The 16,892-nt window shown below is 44.6% G+C and overlaps 1 protein-coding gene across 6 annotated transcripts in view; it reads left to right on the forward strand.

Moving 5' to 3' along the window:
* The first annotated feature begins 9,262 nt into the window (after window positions 1–9,262).
* Bend7 (BEN domain containing 7) overlaps window positions 9,263–16,892 on the forward strand; it is an 81,887-nt gene continuing 74,257 nt past the window's right edge. For 4 of the 6 annotated variants that reach the window (XM_021656680.2, XM_021656681.2, XM_060372997.1 and 1 more), the window contains exons 1-2: window positions 9,263–9,580; window positions 11,653–11,736. In XM_021656680.2, coding sequence (XP_021512355.1) covers window positions 9,520–9,580; window positions 11,653–11,736 — 145 coding nt within the window. In that variant the 5' untranslated portion in view covers window positions 9,263–9,519. Of the gene's footprint in view, window positions 9,581–11,652; window positions 11,737–12,539; window positions 12,664–16,892 lie in introns of those variants that run through there. The other 2 variants (XM_060372999.1, XM_060373000.1) reach the window with 2 other exon arrangements.

Consider the following 16,892-nt stretch of genomic DNA (forward strand, 5'->3'; position numbering starts at 1 on the left):
CCTTGCTCTGCCCCTGCACTAGCAGTGTTTCCATTTGGGCTTTTCCTTAGATATCTGGTAGCCCTAGTAAGAGACGTATCAGCCACAGGAAAGTGTCTTAACAATGGAAATCCTTAAGTACAGACTGCATCTAGACACACACACACCCGGGGGAAGAGAGTGACAGAGACACAGAAGAGACACAGAGACAGAGAGCGTGCACACAAGCACATGTTCTAAAATACCAAGAAAGGTTTTGTTTTTTGGTTTTTGGGGGTTTGTTTGTTTTTGTTTTTAAGTCTGTGAAAATAGCAGAGTCAGACAGAGGCAGCCTAGAGCATGAAGATGCTTAAGTAGCTGAAAATGTTTTATTGGTACAGTATAGATAGAAACCAAGTCAACTTGTCCTTAAAAGAATATTTGCGGTTGTAGCCATGTAAAATTTTACTTGTCAGCAAATGTGTACAAATAAGCTCAATTCCAACACAAAGTACTTGTAAGAATGTTTGAAAATCTGAGGAAAATCTACATTGCCAAATTGAGAAAACAAGCAGATTAAAGATACAATAAAATGTACACTAACCAAGAAAACAAAGAGGGCTGGGTAGGACTCCAGAGGGGCGAGAAATGCTCTTTTTAAGATGCAAACTGCTAGTCGAGATTGCATAGAAAAGTGAGCATCAGAAGTGGTAAGTGAAGTCTAATTGCTCTTGCTTTTTAATTGGCCATCTTGATGGTTCCCGTGAAAAGAGAAAGCGCAGTCTCATCCTGACTTTGCAAAGATGACTGCTATGACAGTACCACTTCAGACGCCTAGGCATCATTTTGTATGTCTGTCTCTATTTTACTTGCTCTATAATTATAAATAGAAGAAATTAAACAAGCAAAATTATCAGAGGTGTATATCCAGGTAGATAACTGCTTTCAGAAAATCAAATTATGTAATCAGAAAAATCACCTAAGTTCATGCCGTGTTTCCTATTTGTGCTGCTCCTGTTGTTAAAAACTGAATTACAGCACAAGACTTAGATCCCATCAAGGTGTTTCTCAACACAGACTCGGCTGTAAATGGTTCTGCAGGAGGCAGAGCGCTCTCTCTGCTGCAGTAAGGAGAGCTTCCGCTGTGAGGCCAGTGGCTCCGTAGTCTCCACTCCAGCCAGTGTGTGCTGAGCATTAAATTCATCCTCTGCCTACAGGAGAATTTTCTAGAGCTTTGGTCCATTTCTAATAGACTTCCTCTGGATGGTTTAAAGTCTTTTCTGAGGCGCTATCTCTAGGACGGCACATCTTGAGTATCTGATAGCTTTCCTGGAACTCTGATCTGTTTGTCACATTCAAATCTTGGCCCGTTTCTCTGACAGCCAGCTTCACTGGGGATGTACGGGGATGCCGTGGAAGTGTGAACCAATGGTCAGAGCTGTGTGGGAGCAGGCAGAGCTTCCCTAAGGACAGAGTAGGGAGTTAGGGGGGAGGCTCTCAGAATATGGAAGGCAATGGAAAAGACAGACATTTCCATGGGTTTTGAACTAAGGCTCAAAAAGGAGCAGATGAGGCTGTCCTGCTTTATCACTGCTCTGAGGAAGTCCAACAATTCTTTCACATGTTCAGTTCTCCCTTTCAAAGGAATGCTCCTTTGCTGACATCAAATGCCGTGTAAACCAAATCCACAAAGCAGAAGAGAGGGAACTGACTATACTTACCTGATCTCCTCGGCAACTTTCTCCTGCCGCCGCCTCCGGCACCCTCAATCACCGGCCTGCAGGAATTGCACTCCCGTCTAGTTCCCTTGTTTCAGAAGGGACAGCCTATGGCAAACAAAGCACGTCTCCCTCACTCTGTCTCACCGCAGTGCCGGAAAAGGAACGCTAGGCCTCGTACATTCTGCACCCCACCACCGAGACACATGCCCAGCCTTTTCTCAGCCTTTTCCTCGGGTTAGCTTGCTAAAGGACCTACTCCCCGAGGGCAGCTGCCCTTTCTGCTCTGTTCCATGTGTTTCCTATAAGCCTGGAGAGCCAGAACAAACCACTTTGCACATGGATTAAGGGATTAAGAGAGTTAATAAATTACACTCTCCAAGTTGCTAGCATTTAAAAATTACTAACAAGCCCTGTGTTGCTAGTCTCAAAAATACAACAATAACATAGAGAGCAGCATGCCTTGACAGTTCCCACACAGACTGCCATGCAGACCCAGGGAAGAGTGGAATAGAGTTTAGCCTCCTGGGTTAGCATTTTGGTGCCCTTTGCCAGCATGAAAGTCACCATAAGAAAATGAGTGAAAGTTCCACCAGCCCACTTCCTCATTGAGGAAAAGGACAAAATGAAGTCATATTGACAAAATACGACTGGATTTTCTATAGAACTGTTCACCTGGTCTTTATGTGAAACCTTCGTCAACATGACTGACCAAAGACTGAAAACTGAAGATATGAGACATGAAAGGCTATTTGATTGTCTAATCCGATTGTTAGACCACCTGTACAATTAATTACATGCCCCCAATAGATTTTTTTCCTAGAACTTTGTCTAACCCATTCCCAATAGTTTCTAAACACTGTAGCCTTTTTGGGGGGTGTTTATTACAGTTAGGCATTTCTTATGTACTTAACAGTCTTCCTGAAACTTTGATTCCAATTTGCTTCATTTGAAATCTGCCTCATTATGTTGTTAGATCCTATTCCCCAGACCATCTCATAGATGGTTTTTCATATTCCCTTTCAGGAATAATTTAACCACACTTCCCACATAGTAGCTGGAGTAGACAGTATATGGTATAAATTACAAAAAAAAAATGCAATGTGTAAAGATATTCTGTAGTGAATAAATTAAGGCAATAGTTTCATAGGTAGTAAACTAACACGTTTTAAAATTTGTGGCTTCTGTAGTTTTCAGGCCTGGTTCCGAAGTCTCTGGTATGGGGAAATTAAATGGAAGAGATTAACTTCAGACTGTATTTCACAGGCTGGAGATCAGCCAGCCACTCCCAGGAATATTTAAAAATAGAAGAACATTTAGAAGTAAGCTTAATGTGGAGGCCCTGCAGAAATTTATGGAGATGTTAGTATTTGGACAGGTGAAAAAGACCGAGTTTAGCACCTCATCAGATACAATCAGCACTCATCTAGCAGTTAAGGGAGAAGAAAGGTACCAATAGAGGGAGGGCATTAGCACCCTCTATATATGTGCAAATAGATGCACTGAAGAACCCAAAATATACTTATAATATGAAGGGACGGGTTCTTTACAAAAGAAACTAAGTTTAAAAAAAAATGTCTGTTTAAAAGGAACAGTTTCTCATTTCTATAACTGATGCAGAGTGAATGAATAAACATGAAACTGCCCCAAAGTAAACACACACACACACACACACACACACACACACACACACAGGCCTGTTTGTTTGTGACAAAGTCTCTGTAGATCAGGCTAGTCTCAAATTTGCAGTGCTCCTCCTGCCTCAACCTCATGAGTGTTAGGATTAAAAGTGCATTTACATCTTAGCCTGGTGGCGCACAACTTTAATTATGGAACTTGGGAGGCAGAGGCAGGTGGTACTCTGTGGGTTCAAGGCCAGCCTGGTCTACAAAGTGAGTCCAAGACAGCCAGAGCTCTTGTTACATAGAGAAACCCCGTCCCAGAAAACCAAACAAACACAACAAAGCAATAAAACATGCCTCTTAAAATTAGATTTAAGAATCAAGTGTTACTTATTCCTTATTTCCTTCCACCCAAGTTTGTTCAGTTTTCCAATTCACCTTTATATTCCCAGGCTTTAGAACACTGACTCGCCCAAGGTAGATGTGCTAGGTAGTTTTATGTCAACTAGACACAGAGCGGAATCATTTTGGGAGAGGGAACCTCAACTGAAGTGCTCCCACCAAATTGGTCTGTGGGCAAGCCTGTGCCTTTTTTTTTTTTTTTTCTTGATGATTGATATGGGAGAACCCAGCTCACTGTGGGTCGTGCCAGCCTGGGCTGGTGGACCTGAGTGCAGGCTGAGCAAGCCAGGAGGAGCAACCCAGGGAGCAGCATGCCTCCATGGCTTCTCCATCAGTTCCTGCCTCCAGGTACCTGCCCTGGCTTCCCTTCATAATGAACCTCAAGATATAAGAGAAATAAGCCCTTTCTTCCCGAGTTGCTTTGGCTGTGGCTTTTCACCACAGCAACAGCAACTATACCTAAAATAGTAGGGAGTCAATAAATATATTAAAGGCACAAATTCAGTTATTTGACACTTATTTCTCGACAAGAAAGCAAGCTTAACAACATAATATATATTTTCTGGCAAAAGAGCTAGAGAATTAAAAAGTATAATTCATTGCTGCATCAAGAAGTTCCTTAAACTCACTAAGGTAGGCTTTGGGATGGTATGAGTCCTTAAAATATAATCTGGGAAGTGCGTAATTAGAACTGTATTATTAAAGGCATTAAAGATGAGGCCCACAGGCACAGGAGCCATGTTTAATCGCTTCTCTCTTTATATACACAGCAGTTTGGACAGGGTAGGAAGAGCCAAACGGAAGAGCAAACAGAGACAAGCCAGCCAGTAGCCTAAGCCGTTACATTTATTAACTTATATATTCTTCACACTCACTCTGGGTTATCGTCCCCAATCCTCAGGCGATAAGATGATGACATAAGAGCATGTGTTACCACCAGTGCTCAAGGATGGTCTCCCAGCTCTAGATTCACTTTGTTCATGTGGTCCAGGAGCCACAGAGCACTGAGCTGCCAACAGAGGACGCTAGAGAAAGTGCAGGGCCAGCACTTCAGGAAGACCCTTAAGCACCCCACTCTTCTGCCTGCAAGCCAGTGTCCATCTTGGACGGTTTCAATCCCCACCTTGCAAAGTCTTTTGCTACCAGCACTCTGAGTGTTCTGTGGCTCTCACAGAACTTCAGAGGAACCCTAACCCCAAACTTGGGGTGTTATCAGGGCACTGTTTCTACTCCTTAGTTTCTTTATGGTCTACTTGTCTTCAGCCAAAAAGGAATGGGTATTTTGTTTTCCTTTTTTCCCAATCTGCTATTAGTACCACTTAGATATCACTTTATTTACCCAGTTTCATTTTTAAAATTTTTTTTCTGACAACAACAAAAAGATTTTGGAAACTGGACTATCAACCTAATATCATTGAGAAAAAAAAATTGGTCTTATGAGAACAGATTTTCTTTGGTTGCAAAATTGGGACATTAATATATGCTAAACTTGGAGAGTGATTAAGAGAATTACATCCTAAATAAATACACTGAGTCCCTAAAGAAACATAAACATAAGGAGACATTTTAAAATAAAATTTCAAAGATCCCATTTCACCGATAAAATCTCTTATAAATACCTCTCTATTATTTTAAATTACCATTGCTAAAAGTAAGCTACAGTGTGAACCTATATAAGGCCAAAGAATAAACTAGGATATAGGGACAACTGTATCGTTTTCTGTACTGTCTCTGAGCTTAGGATGCGTGACTGTCATAAAACTGAAAAGCTGTTTGATATTAAGGGTTCCCAGAATCTATTTATGGGCTACACTTTCAGTTCCAGAGAATTCAAAGATAGGACAGTTCAAGCTTGATGATGCTGTTTTCACTGCTTTCTTCCTGTCTGAGGGTTAACAGTTGAAAAGTAACCATGTTGTGGTCACATTTATATACACAGCTGGCTCAAATCTTGAAGTTTCTTTAACTGTAAACTATTCAGTAAGGTAGCCACCAGTGACTTGAGGCTATTAAGCATCTGAAATTTAGGTAATTTAAATTGATTTGCTCTCTAAATATAAAATACACTTTCAAAACTTTCAAAACTTTGTACAAGAAGAATATAAAACATCTCAAGAACATTCTACTGACTACATGTCAAAATGAAAAGTTTTATGGTTTTAGTTAAATAAAATGTATTAATGAAATGAATTTAATTGATTACTCTTGAATGTTGTTAATACAAAAATCTGAATTATATTTATGACTCTTATATTTATTTTGGGAAAAGAGAGCTCTAAATAAAGATGGAAATTTTCACAATGTTACTTATTTCTCTTTGGACAGAGTCTTCAGAGAATTTTAAGAATTTATGTTATGGTTATTTAATGTTATCTGACCAAATTACCTGTCTTTGTCAAAGATTAAAACCTATGCTTAGACTTTATAATCAACTGGGTCTTGGAATGGTCATATAATAAGATGTTTGGCCAGCATGATGTCATGGAATATTTACACAGTCTTCCCCAAGCTCCAGGAACATGTAAACCTGTGGTTCTGAAGCTTCTGGGAACTTGTAAGTACTGAGCAGAGCAATGATCTTACTATATCTGAAGGCTTTGCCAGGATACATCAACCTAGACACAATAGTCAAACAAAACCAACACTGCAGACTCTTAAAGTGCCTATGCTGAAGCCCAACCTCTAATATGACTGGATATGGAAATGGGCTTTTAATTGACAATAATTAAGGTTAAAAGAAGTCAAAAGGGTGGGGCTGTCATTCATAGATTTCCGTAGCCTCATAAGAGGAAGGGGGGGCGCTGCTAGAGAACTGGCTCAGCGAGAGAGAACTTGTTGCTCTCTTGCAGAGGACCAAAGTTTGATTCCCAGCACCCACATGGAGGCTCACAGCCATCTGTTACTCCAGTTCTGGGTGATCCAATGGCTTCTTCTGACCTCTGTGGGCATCAGGCACACACACTGTGCACAAACACAGTGCACACACATACATTCAGGCAAAACACTTATAAGTATAAAATAATAAATAATAAATCTAAAACATATTTTTAAACAAAAGGGAGACCTGTAGACCAGTTGAGTATATGCAGCAAAAACAGAGCAATTTACAAGCAAGGAAAAGAGCCTTCTCCAGAAATGAACTGCATCAGCTCTTGATCTTGGACTGCTTGTAATCCTTGCAGTGATACGAAAGCAAGTTTCTTAAGTCAGGCAGTCTATGGTATCTTGTTGAGTTAACATAAGTAGACTACTACAGATGCCTACTCATTCAACACACTCTCAGCTTAATATTACTTAACACTAACCGTAGATCTATAAACTTGTTAGATAAAGCCCCAGTGCTTTGTACCAAGTAGAAAGTAAATACAACTTGTTGATTTTCTCAAAAAGGTTGTTTCACATCTTTTGCACACCAACCCACTCATGGACCATCTTTGAAGAGTTTGGCCAAAAGAGCCAAGCAATGTTTACTATCAATTTTAGATATTCCCTTAAAATATTGCCTTAACTAAATAAATAATATTCTCCTCAGTAGGTAGAGTTCATATTCCTACTAGTACTTAAAATGATAACTTGTTAATATCTTCCCTATGGATTTGCTTCTTGGAATGACACCTTCAATGACTTCATATTTTAAGCACAATTAAGTCTATCTTCATGCTCCTAGGCATGAATAATACTCAGCATTATTCAATCAGTATAGTACTCAGCCTTGGGGTATTGCAATAAAATTTGACAAGGGATCTCTCTCTCTCTCTCTCTCTCTCTCTCTCTCTCTCTCTCTCACACACACACACACACACACGAGAGAGAGAGAGAGAGAGAGAGAGAGAGAGAGAGAGAGAGAGAGAGAGAAACAAGGTCCAAGAAGGGGGTATAGAATGTTTTCTTACTTTAAAAGCATCCCAGTAAGCTTCGGTTTTTTAAATCCTGGTTATAAAGGGGGAAGGGGGAATAACCACGTGGGATAATTGCCCAAACTATTATCATATTTATCCCTTCACTACCTCCTAGAATTCTAAAGAGATCTAAGAACTTCACCAAATGCAATTTCATTCCTCCCATACACTTTTCTGGGGAAAGGACTCGGCCTCTAACAAGATCTCAGAGGAAGTAGACATTAAGGGGGGTGGGGGGAAAAAGCATCTCTTAAAGGGATTTGCTTTATTGAGCTGAATGAAAACGCACAGTCCCATGCCCAGGCCAGCCAGGTGTAACCAACTCTGCCATCTTTTGCTTCACACCTATGTTTGTCTGGTTGCCCCCTATTGGTTTGCTGCTCACTGGTTCTTTGGTTTTATTTCCCAGGTATGTACGCACTGGTTGCTTCCAGCATTCCCTTTCCTTGGTAGCAGTCCTGCTCTTAATGTCACTGTTGTATCGGAGTGGCTTTTGAATGACTGTCTCATTTTGAGTGGGACTCATCTCATTCATCAGGACACACCGGGCCTCCTCCCACTCTCCTCTCTAGAACAACCTGACCTTACCAAGGTGCTGGAGCAACAGCCCATCCCTTTATTCCCTTTGTACTTTGGTCTAGAATCCGAAGATTTGGAGGCAGCACTTACGAGCAGGTCAGATCATGTTCCCGTACTACCGTTCCCGGGTGGTAAACGTCTTTTCTATTCCCGCTTAAAACATGTCCTAAGAAATGGCGCCTACAGTGAGCGCACGCTTATCTGCTCGGAGAAGAACATTACATAAAACTACCAACGGCCGTCTGTGGATGTCGATTATGTCGGTATTTCTGCGTCAGGTGGCAGAGTCCACTGCACCTGCTATGACCACTGTTTTCCCAGGAGCCAGGCCCCCTTGGATCCCTCACCTCTCGTACCGCCCTCCCCGCAACCCCATTCCAAGCACTCCCCTCGCATGTAACTTCCTCCTACAGCCCCCAGGACGAGGGGAGAGAACTAAGTCCGCTCCATCCCACAGTCTTCCCGGCTGTAAATTCTCCAAATCTCTTCCCCGTTTGCTTGCAGAGCGCTGATGGGTAAGTTCTTCACCCCCTGCTAAAAGTTGGCTGAAATCGGCGTCTGGCCCTGGTACCGCCCGGCTCTCCGAGGGGCGGCGATCCCGGCCTTATTTCTAAAGGCGAGCTCGCCTCCCGGGGCGGCGGAGCGAGGCCCCGCAGAGCCGGGGCGTGTGCCCGGGGGAGCGCTCGGCGGGCCCGGGCCGCCGCGGACGCTGCGCCGCGGCCTCCGTGCCTCGCTGGGGCGCAAGGCGGCCGAAGCCGGCGGCGGCGGCGGCGGCGGCGGCGGCGGCGGCGGCGGCGGCGGCCCCCGGGGGATGGCGGTGGCCCGGCTCCGCCAGCAGGTGGCCCCGGGGTCCCGGCGGCGCCGCCCCCTCCGCTGGCGCGGCCCCTCCTCCCGCGGGGGCGGTCAGCGCCCCGGCGGCCGCTCCGCACCCTCCGCCGCCGCCCTCCCTCGGCTCGCCGCGTCCCCGGGGCCGCGTCCGCAGGCTGAGCCCGGGCGGGCCGCGCCGAGCACCCCGCAGCCCCGCGCCCCCGCCCGGCCCCGCTCCCGCCGCAAAGTTGGGCTGCGGCGGGCGGCGTTCGGGCAAGAGCGAGGCGGCATGAGCGCGCGCCGAGGGGGCGCCTGAGACCCCCGGCGAGGCGGCGGCGCTCGAGGGCGCAACTTGTCCCGGGAGCCCGCAGCCTCCGGCCGGGCTCGCTCGGTGGTTCCTCCCGTCCCTCGGCCTCCCCCGCCCCCCCCCACGCCGACCGAGACGCGGACCTTGGTCCTGGCGGCTCCGCGGTGCCACGAGCCCGCCCCGGCCGCCGCCTCAGCCTCCCGCGGCGCCGCCGCCTCGCCCGCACCATGGAGTTCTCCGAGAGGAAAAGAAGCAGGAAATCCCAGAGCTTCAAACTGGTGAGCCGAGGTAAGCCGCCGGCCCGGGCACCGCGGCGGGAAGCCGGCGCCGCGCTCCGCGCTCTCGGCCCCGCGCGCCCCGGCCGCCCGCGGGCTCCACGCCGGGGGCGCGCCCGCCCGCCCCTCCGCCGTCCCCGCCCGAACCCGGGGCCCCGCGGGCCGCACACGCCCCGCGGCGGGGAAAGTTGCGCCCGAGGGGGACCCACGGGCTGTTCCTGAAGGTAAACAAGTCGGAGGGCATGTCAGGAAATTAGCAAACAATGACACCGGGGAGCCGAGCCCGCTTCGGGGGTGCCGCCGCCGCGGCCACCGGGCTGGGGTGGCCGAAGGTTGGCCTGGCCGGCAGGCCGAGAATGGACAGGGATTTGTTTTTGTTTTCTTCTCCCCCCCCTCCCCCAAAGAGGAGGAGGGAGGAGAAGAGATGATCATTGTTCTTTTTTAAGAAGAATCGGCTCATTAGGGAGCCAAGCTAAAGGCAGAAATTGTTGACACACAGCATCTTTTCTAGTTGAGTGATTTGGGTAGAAAGGTGTCTTACGACTGGATCCTGTACCAGTCAGACAAGTGTCATTACGGGAAAGAAAGGGAGAACAAATCCGGCTAGGTCCTACTGACTAACAGGTGTACTCCTTGGCTTTTATTTTGTCCGGGGAGGAGAAAGTTGAATAGTTGTCTCCTCTGGGTTCTGTTACTTGTTCGAGTCTACCTTCCTGATTTGAGTCTTTTAAAAACGAACAAACAAAAAGATGACAGAGATAAGGCACACACCTGTCGTGAGATGTCCTGAGTCACCAAACGAGAGGCGTGACACCCCCTCCCCAGTGGTAATGGCACAAGTCCTAATACTGAGTTTCAGTCCACCCTCTTTAAATATCTTTGACTCAACTTGAGGTCAAAGCCAGATCACAGAACCTGTCCACTTTCCCTGGGTGATTTTATCTGCCGTTGGCATCAGAGCAGAAATCCCACATGATTGTTCCAAGGACCCGAAGAAGTCACGTGTAAACAGATGAATATTGGAGGAAGATTGCAGGCGATCGAGTTTTTCAAACTCAGCTAAACTGAAATGAGGATTTTTATAAAGCCCACTTTTGGTTAGTCTGGCAATGGTTTAATTATAGACGTTTTGAGGATCTGCTCATCTGTGTTTCCCCTAATTTAGTTTTGTACTGTTTAATGATAGAGGCCTGAAATAGCGTATGTATTCAAAATATTTGGCTACTCTCTCTCGGTACCCACCTCCCCAAAGGCAATGTTGATTCCCCAGAGTTTTGTACTTTGGAAGTCCGTGGTGACCCTGTTGAAAGCAGTGTGCTCTAAGTGCGGAATGGAGGCTGTTTTCTTCTTTAGGACCTTAGGGAACTTCTTTATTTAAAAGAGAAGGTAGTTTTGTCATGTTGTCTCGTGACAGCCAAAGCAAACAACAAACAAACCCACCCAAACCTTGGATGGCTGTTGAGAAGGAACCTCTGTTTGCATACCCCAGTGATCCTGCTTTGTAAAGAACTACATTACCAAGGTGGTGTGGCTCCCACAGGGAGATTGTAAGGTGTTTTGTTTGAAAATCTGGTTGACATAGCAAGTTGTTTGTTTGTTTGTTTGTTTTTATGGTGAGTCTGATTTTGCTGTGCAGGTGCTTTTCAAAAAATATTTGGGGGGGGGGGGGGAGATATAAACTATTGCCTGTTCGGTAAGTGCAGTAGATGAATGCAAAAGATTCACTTATGGGAAAGGTAAAAATCTTGCTTCTTTTTAAAGAATAACACATCAGCGTCTTTTAAAACAATATGTGCTTGCTTCTAAGCCGAAACTTTCTGGGTAAACTGAGTAAAGAGACAGTTCTGAAGCAAATTGTGAAGACTGTAGCCAAGCATACCTGTTTTGTAAAGTCAAAGTAATGTTTCAAGTTTGTGCATTTCACAGTAAGCAAAGTTTTGGTGATTACCGTTGACTGAAATTTCTGTGTGAGTTCTTGGAAACATATCTGTAAATTATACACATAGAGAATGAAAGTCTTTAATTGCTTATTCCTATTTCTCGAAGTCATTAAAATTCTAATTTTCAGTTATTTTTTCATGCCAGATTATCACCATGAGGTGTATAAAATCTCAGAATTCAGCAACGATGTTAATGGGGAGACCAAAGAGACACAACCCATTTTTTTAGGTAGGTTCTTATGTCAATTAATTTCTCAGCAAAACAGCATGGCGTGGCCATTTGCAATTTCAGGGGATGGGGGGGAGGGATTGTGCAAGAACGGGAAATGTCTGCCATTGCTTAATGTATGACATTCTTTTCAAGACCTTTTATTTTACAGATTGCCAATATATCCCTTATTAACATTGCTAAAAGTTGTAATTTCAGACATAAATGTTTATTAGTGTCTACACACAGTGCTAATTATCACTCAGTCACAGAGCCAGATGCTGACTGCGCAGTTTCGCCGCTCGGTGCTCACCCCATTTACATTGCATATTCGCTGGCATGCTTCACTGGCAATAGTTTGTGTAATTGGGGTATTACATCTTTGACATCTGGATAACAGAAATTCAATTTCCAGGAAGCTGCTATTTGTTTGCTTTTGCTTCTGCCTTGGGTGGGATGGAGGATGAATGGGCTGTCTTATTATAATGTCCCTTCACCTCTATGGCCTGGTTGCTAATCCTGCCATGACAAAATTAAATTAAATCTATAGTCAAAAAGCGTAAGGAAAAGAAAAGTGTGATTGTCTGCCTCACCACCTCTTGATAGTGCCGGTTACTACTGAACAGCTTTTCGCTTCCTGGCTTGTCTTTCTCACTAACATTTGTGGTCAGAGAGCAAAGCTGACTTTCTCCTGCCACCACCCTTCCTGGTTTACCTACCTTGGGGACAGACAGAGCAAACCTCCTGACAAGTGTTGTTGCCCCACAGATGTGTAGGTGGCCAAAAGTATAGCCTGTTTGCCTGTGTATGTGCAGATTGGGCATAAGAAGAATCTTGTACGTGAAGAACCTTGCATATGAAGAATCTTGCATATACAGTTGGTTATCTGCAGCCTTTGAGTCAAATATCAAACTGTCTAAGATGTTTCCTCTAAAAGTGCTTATCAAGGTAAAGTGTAGGGTAAATGGTGACATTTGGCTTCAACTTTGCCCATCCTGGATTCCCTACAAACTCAGGTAGTAGGCTGAGGGCCAGGTACTGCATAACCAGGAAGCAGAACTTGGGAGAGAATCAGGGTAAGAGTTCTTGAGAGCAAGGGCCAGACCTACCCAGTGCCAGGGATGTCTGTGCTTGGATTGCTGCTTACAGCCAGATTGATGGTGTTTTTACATTAAAACATTGTGACCACCTGAGAGTATAGTAGATTCCAAGATCTCTGTTTTGGTTTAAGGAAGAAAAAGGCTGCAAAGCTTGCAAAGGAGGGGTGAGGGTGGGGGTCAGAAGTCACACTGACAAAGGTGTGTGACCAGCACCTATTGGCTGTTATAAACACTGAACACCAAAATCAAGTGAGATGCTATGGCCCAGAAAGAGGCGTGTCTTAGATGACACTCTTCATTGTTCTAACCTGGGTCAGGTGAGTTCTTTAAGTACTCACCTGACTCAGCTTAGAACAATGGATTTAGCCATTTGTGACGAGTTTGTGTTCTGGCAGAAAACTTATATTTCTCATGTAAGTGGAATAGTATGCCCTGGGTTTAGTTCTTGTCCAGAAAAGGTCTCCTGGCAACTCCTTCCTATTAGTTGCTTTGTCAGTAGTACTGATGTTAGACAGTAACAAATTGTAGGGCTGAAAGAAAGCATGAGGAAGAACACTTGGAATTCAGTAAAATGCAAGCTCATGGACAAATGTCCTTTCTTCCTTATCTGAACTGGAGATACAAGAATACCATTAAAGAGCCAGGCATGGAATCCATTTTGAAAGTGGTTTGTAGAAAGGCCTTTGTTCTTGGGAAGATCAGATATAGTTCCCAAAGATCCTTCAGGTCAATTAAAAAGAAGTGCATATGATTTGGAAACATAATTTATAGAACAGGAAATAGCTACAGATAACATCTGAAATTAAGAATTTTGTTGTTGACAGTGTTACAGTTTGTGTTACTCTTCTCAAAACATAGATTTATATCAGGCTTATTCTATAAATTGCTGAAGCCTGTTCATAATATTGCCTAGGGGCATAGATCTAGGAAGGCCTGGTACTTAAACACTTAAGAACTGTGTACCTGTAAAAAGGTGCTAGCACATAGCTCCCATGATTTTACATAGGACCTTTTTTTGTGTTCTCTGTAATGCTCTGCATCTGTAAGATTGAAGTATGTGTCTCAGGGGAATAGAGAGCACCCTCGAATTTGGCAGAGCTTCCTACATCAAATCTTTCTCTTTGGAATATTTTTAGGCTGCTAACTCCTGTAGCGTATCCAGTGTGGTAAAGTAGCTCCCTAGAGTGATGGCTCCCTAGAGTATGTGCTCTGGGAGTTACTCCCATGTTTTTGATTTGATTAAGCGTTAGAAGAGGTTAACATTACCCAGTGGACTTTGGCTTTCTTGGTTCTATGAAACTACAATGAAGCTTTGAGCACTGTTTGAAGGGAAGCAGTCTGTAATCAACTCAACAAGTGCTTCTGTGAGGAAATACAGTGAACTGAGCCCCTTTCAGGAATGTGCATCCTGTGGATAGAACAGGGACACTGCTCTGGGCTAAAGCCCCCTGTGGGATGTGTGGCAGCACGTACCAATCACAATAGCAGAAGTTGAGTGAAGCGTGCAAGGCTCTTTATGTGAGTGTTCCTATTTACTCCCCATGGCCTGTCTGTCCCAGCGTCATCACCCTCACTTTTGATAAGGCTTAGGGATGTTAAGGAAGCATATCAAAGGTCACTCACTAGGACTTAACCCTAAGTGGAGACCTAGGGTACCTTCTGCCTGAACTTTAAGCGCTCCTCTGTCTGTGTTTCTCTGCCTGAACAGTAATTAAATGACAGTTGGAAAGTAACAGGGACAGGAGCCAGAGCTAGTTGGAAGGATAGGGTGGGGAGCTAGACCTTGAACTACCGAGAAGATTGCAAAGACAGAAGAAGACTCCTGGTGGGAAGGGAGGTGTTGGCCAGCACAGAACGATAAGCAGATAGGCATCTTTGCAGTTAGATCTTAAGTGAGCATTGCACTGCACTGTGGTTCAGAGAGCGTATTATCCTCTTATCTGGGAGTCTCTTTATAATCAGGGCAGTTGCTATGATTCCCATAATAATGGGAACTAACGCCCACGGTGAAGGATGTACTACCAACAACAGAACCTAGCTTCCCCTCTACTGAGCCAAGTCAAGGATTATTGAGGCTTTAGCTAGTAGAAAGACAAATTTTAATGAGACAGTATATTCTTTGTAATGGTGATACCAATAGTAAGTGAGGTCCCTTTCATGCCTTGGATTTTAGTTCAGATTTACTTTCTGTAGTATATAAATCTGAGCCATATTTCTTTTTCAGGTGTTCAGGTCTCATTAACTTGCTCGTTTAACAAATATTTACTGAGTTCCAGTTGCATGCATGCCGCCCTGTTTGTGTTGTTCTTTTTTCATATTTCGTTCAGTAACACAGCTTTCAGCAGGCGAAGTACATGGTCCAGTAGTGATGCCATTTGATTAGGGTCCAGATATCTGAATTTTGTAATCTTTTTCTTGATGAGAACTGCCCCTTCCAAAGGCTCCCAAATCTCCCTCAAGAAATTATTCTCATAAAACTCCCACACACCTCTTCAAGCCAGGAACATAGTCCCTGACCACGAAGCAGTGCTCAAAGAGCTGGGATGGCCACTCTTTACCTACGGATTAAACAGCCTGGATCCCACCTCAGGATGGCTCCAAAAAGTACTGCCTAAGGACAAAAAGAACCCTGATGTTTCATTGCCAAGAATTGGATGCAGCCTTAGAGCCAAGAGAATCAAGACCATGGGAAAAGGCAGAACCCTTAAATAGCAGCATTTGGGATCTGAAATGTTTCACTTACTCCTCTTACCAGAAGTTCACCCTCAGCACCATACCCCCTCATGTTCTGTGTACCTGCCCTTTTCACATCAGTGTTTCTTTTCCTTGATGGCACAGTGAGGGGACATCTCTGTGTACAAGGAATATGACAAATATAGGAACCATTTGTCAAAAACCAAGTACAGTATAACACTATGAACTTTGTATGTTATTCCATTCATTGTCCTAATTTAAAAAATAAAATAAAATAAAAAGTACTGTCATTTCTATTCTCTAGAAGAATCCAAGGGTTTATGGAGTTGCTCAGTTTGCTCAGAACTAGGATGTATTCCAGTGCGTCTCCCCAAAAATCCTGCCCATGACCACATGGCATGCTTAATTCAGATGTGCTCTCCTGCTGAGGCCCTGGCATAAACTGCTGATAAAAGGAAAGCAAAGCTGCCCCCAAGAGTTGCGAGTGAAGGAGACTCAGAGAAGCTCACACGCCCTCTAGTTCTGCAGCCATTGTTCAGTAAACCTTGAACTAAGATTGCAGTCAGCCTCTAAATGTGTGATTCCACTCTAAACTCCCACCCCAGAGATTCAGACACCTCACTGCTGGAAAGGCTCCTGTGTACATTAGATATTGTTGTAGCTTTGGATGTAGACGTGGTCATTCTTAAGCTGCTACTGGCTCCCTAGAGTTGGAGGCATTTGTAGTTAGTCTTGTCTCCCTGCTTTCATTAATCACATAATTACTACCACTGCTATCCTAGGAAATATGCCTTGGTCCTCCTGTTTTACAAATGAGAGACTTATCTCGGAGATAAAAATGACTTGCATAAGGCCACACAATGTTTAGTAGTTGACAACACTTAAAAATCACGTGTCTTTGACACCCTGCTCTAAGACCATTTTTGCCATGGCAAGGGCTGCCTCTAATCCTCTCCTCACTCTTCCATTGTGTTCATGAGAGCTGATCTGACTGAGTGACTCTTGTCTGTGGGGAATGTAGATTAAGTTTGTTTCTCTTAACTGAGAATTCAACATCCACAGTCCAATCCTGCTAGCACCCCCACTCCTGCCTCCAAATCCCTGCTCCCTAGCAAGTAAGACTTCTCTGGATTAAGACAAGCATCCCAGGTAGGAGGTTGTTTGTAGCTCAGAGCTGGAGAAGCTCAGGAACCACTGAGGAAAAAAAGAGTCGTTCCTGGTCTCCTGTGTGCTCAGCACTTCCTCACTTTTCTGTTTCAACTCGGGACACTTCGGAGAAGGCATCTCCATTCCTAGATGAGAAAAGTGGGTGTGTAGTAGCGTTCATTTGCCCTGAGTTGTGAAGCCAGTGACAAGAGCTGGGTTTGACTGTAGTCTGGCCAG

The sequence above is a fragment of the Meriones unguiculatus genome, chromosome 19 (genome assembly GCF_030254825.1).
Source record: "Meriones unguiculatus strain TT.TT164.6M chromosome 19, Bangor_MerUng_6.1, whole genome shotgun sequence".
Lineage (NCBI taxonomy): Eukaryota > Metazoa > Chordata > Mammalia > Rodentia > Muridae > Meriones > Meriones unguiculatus.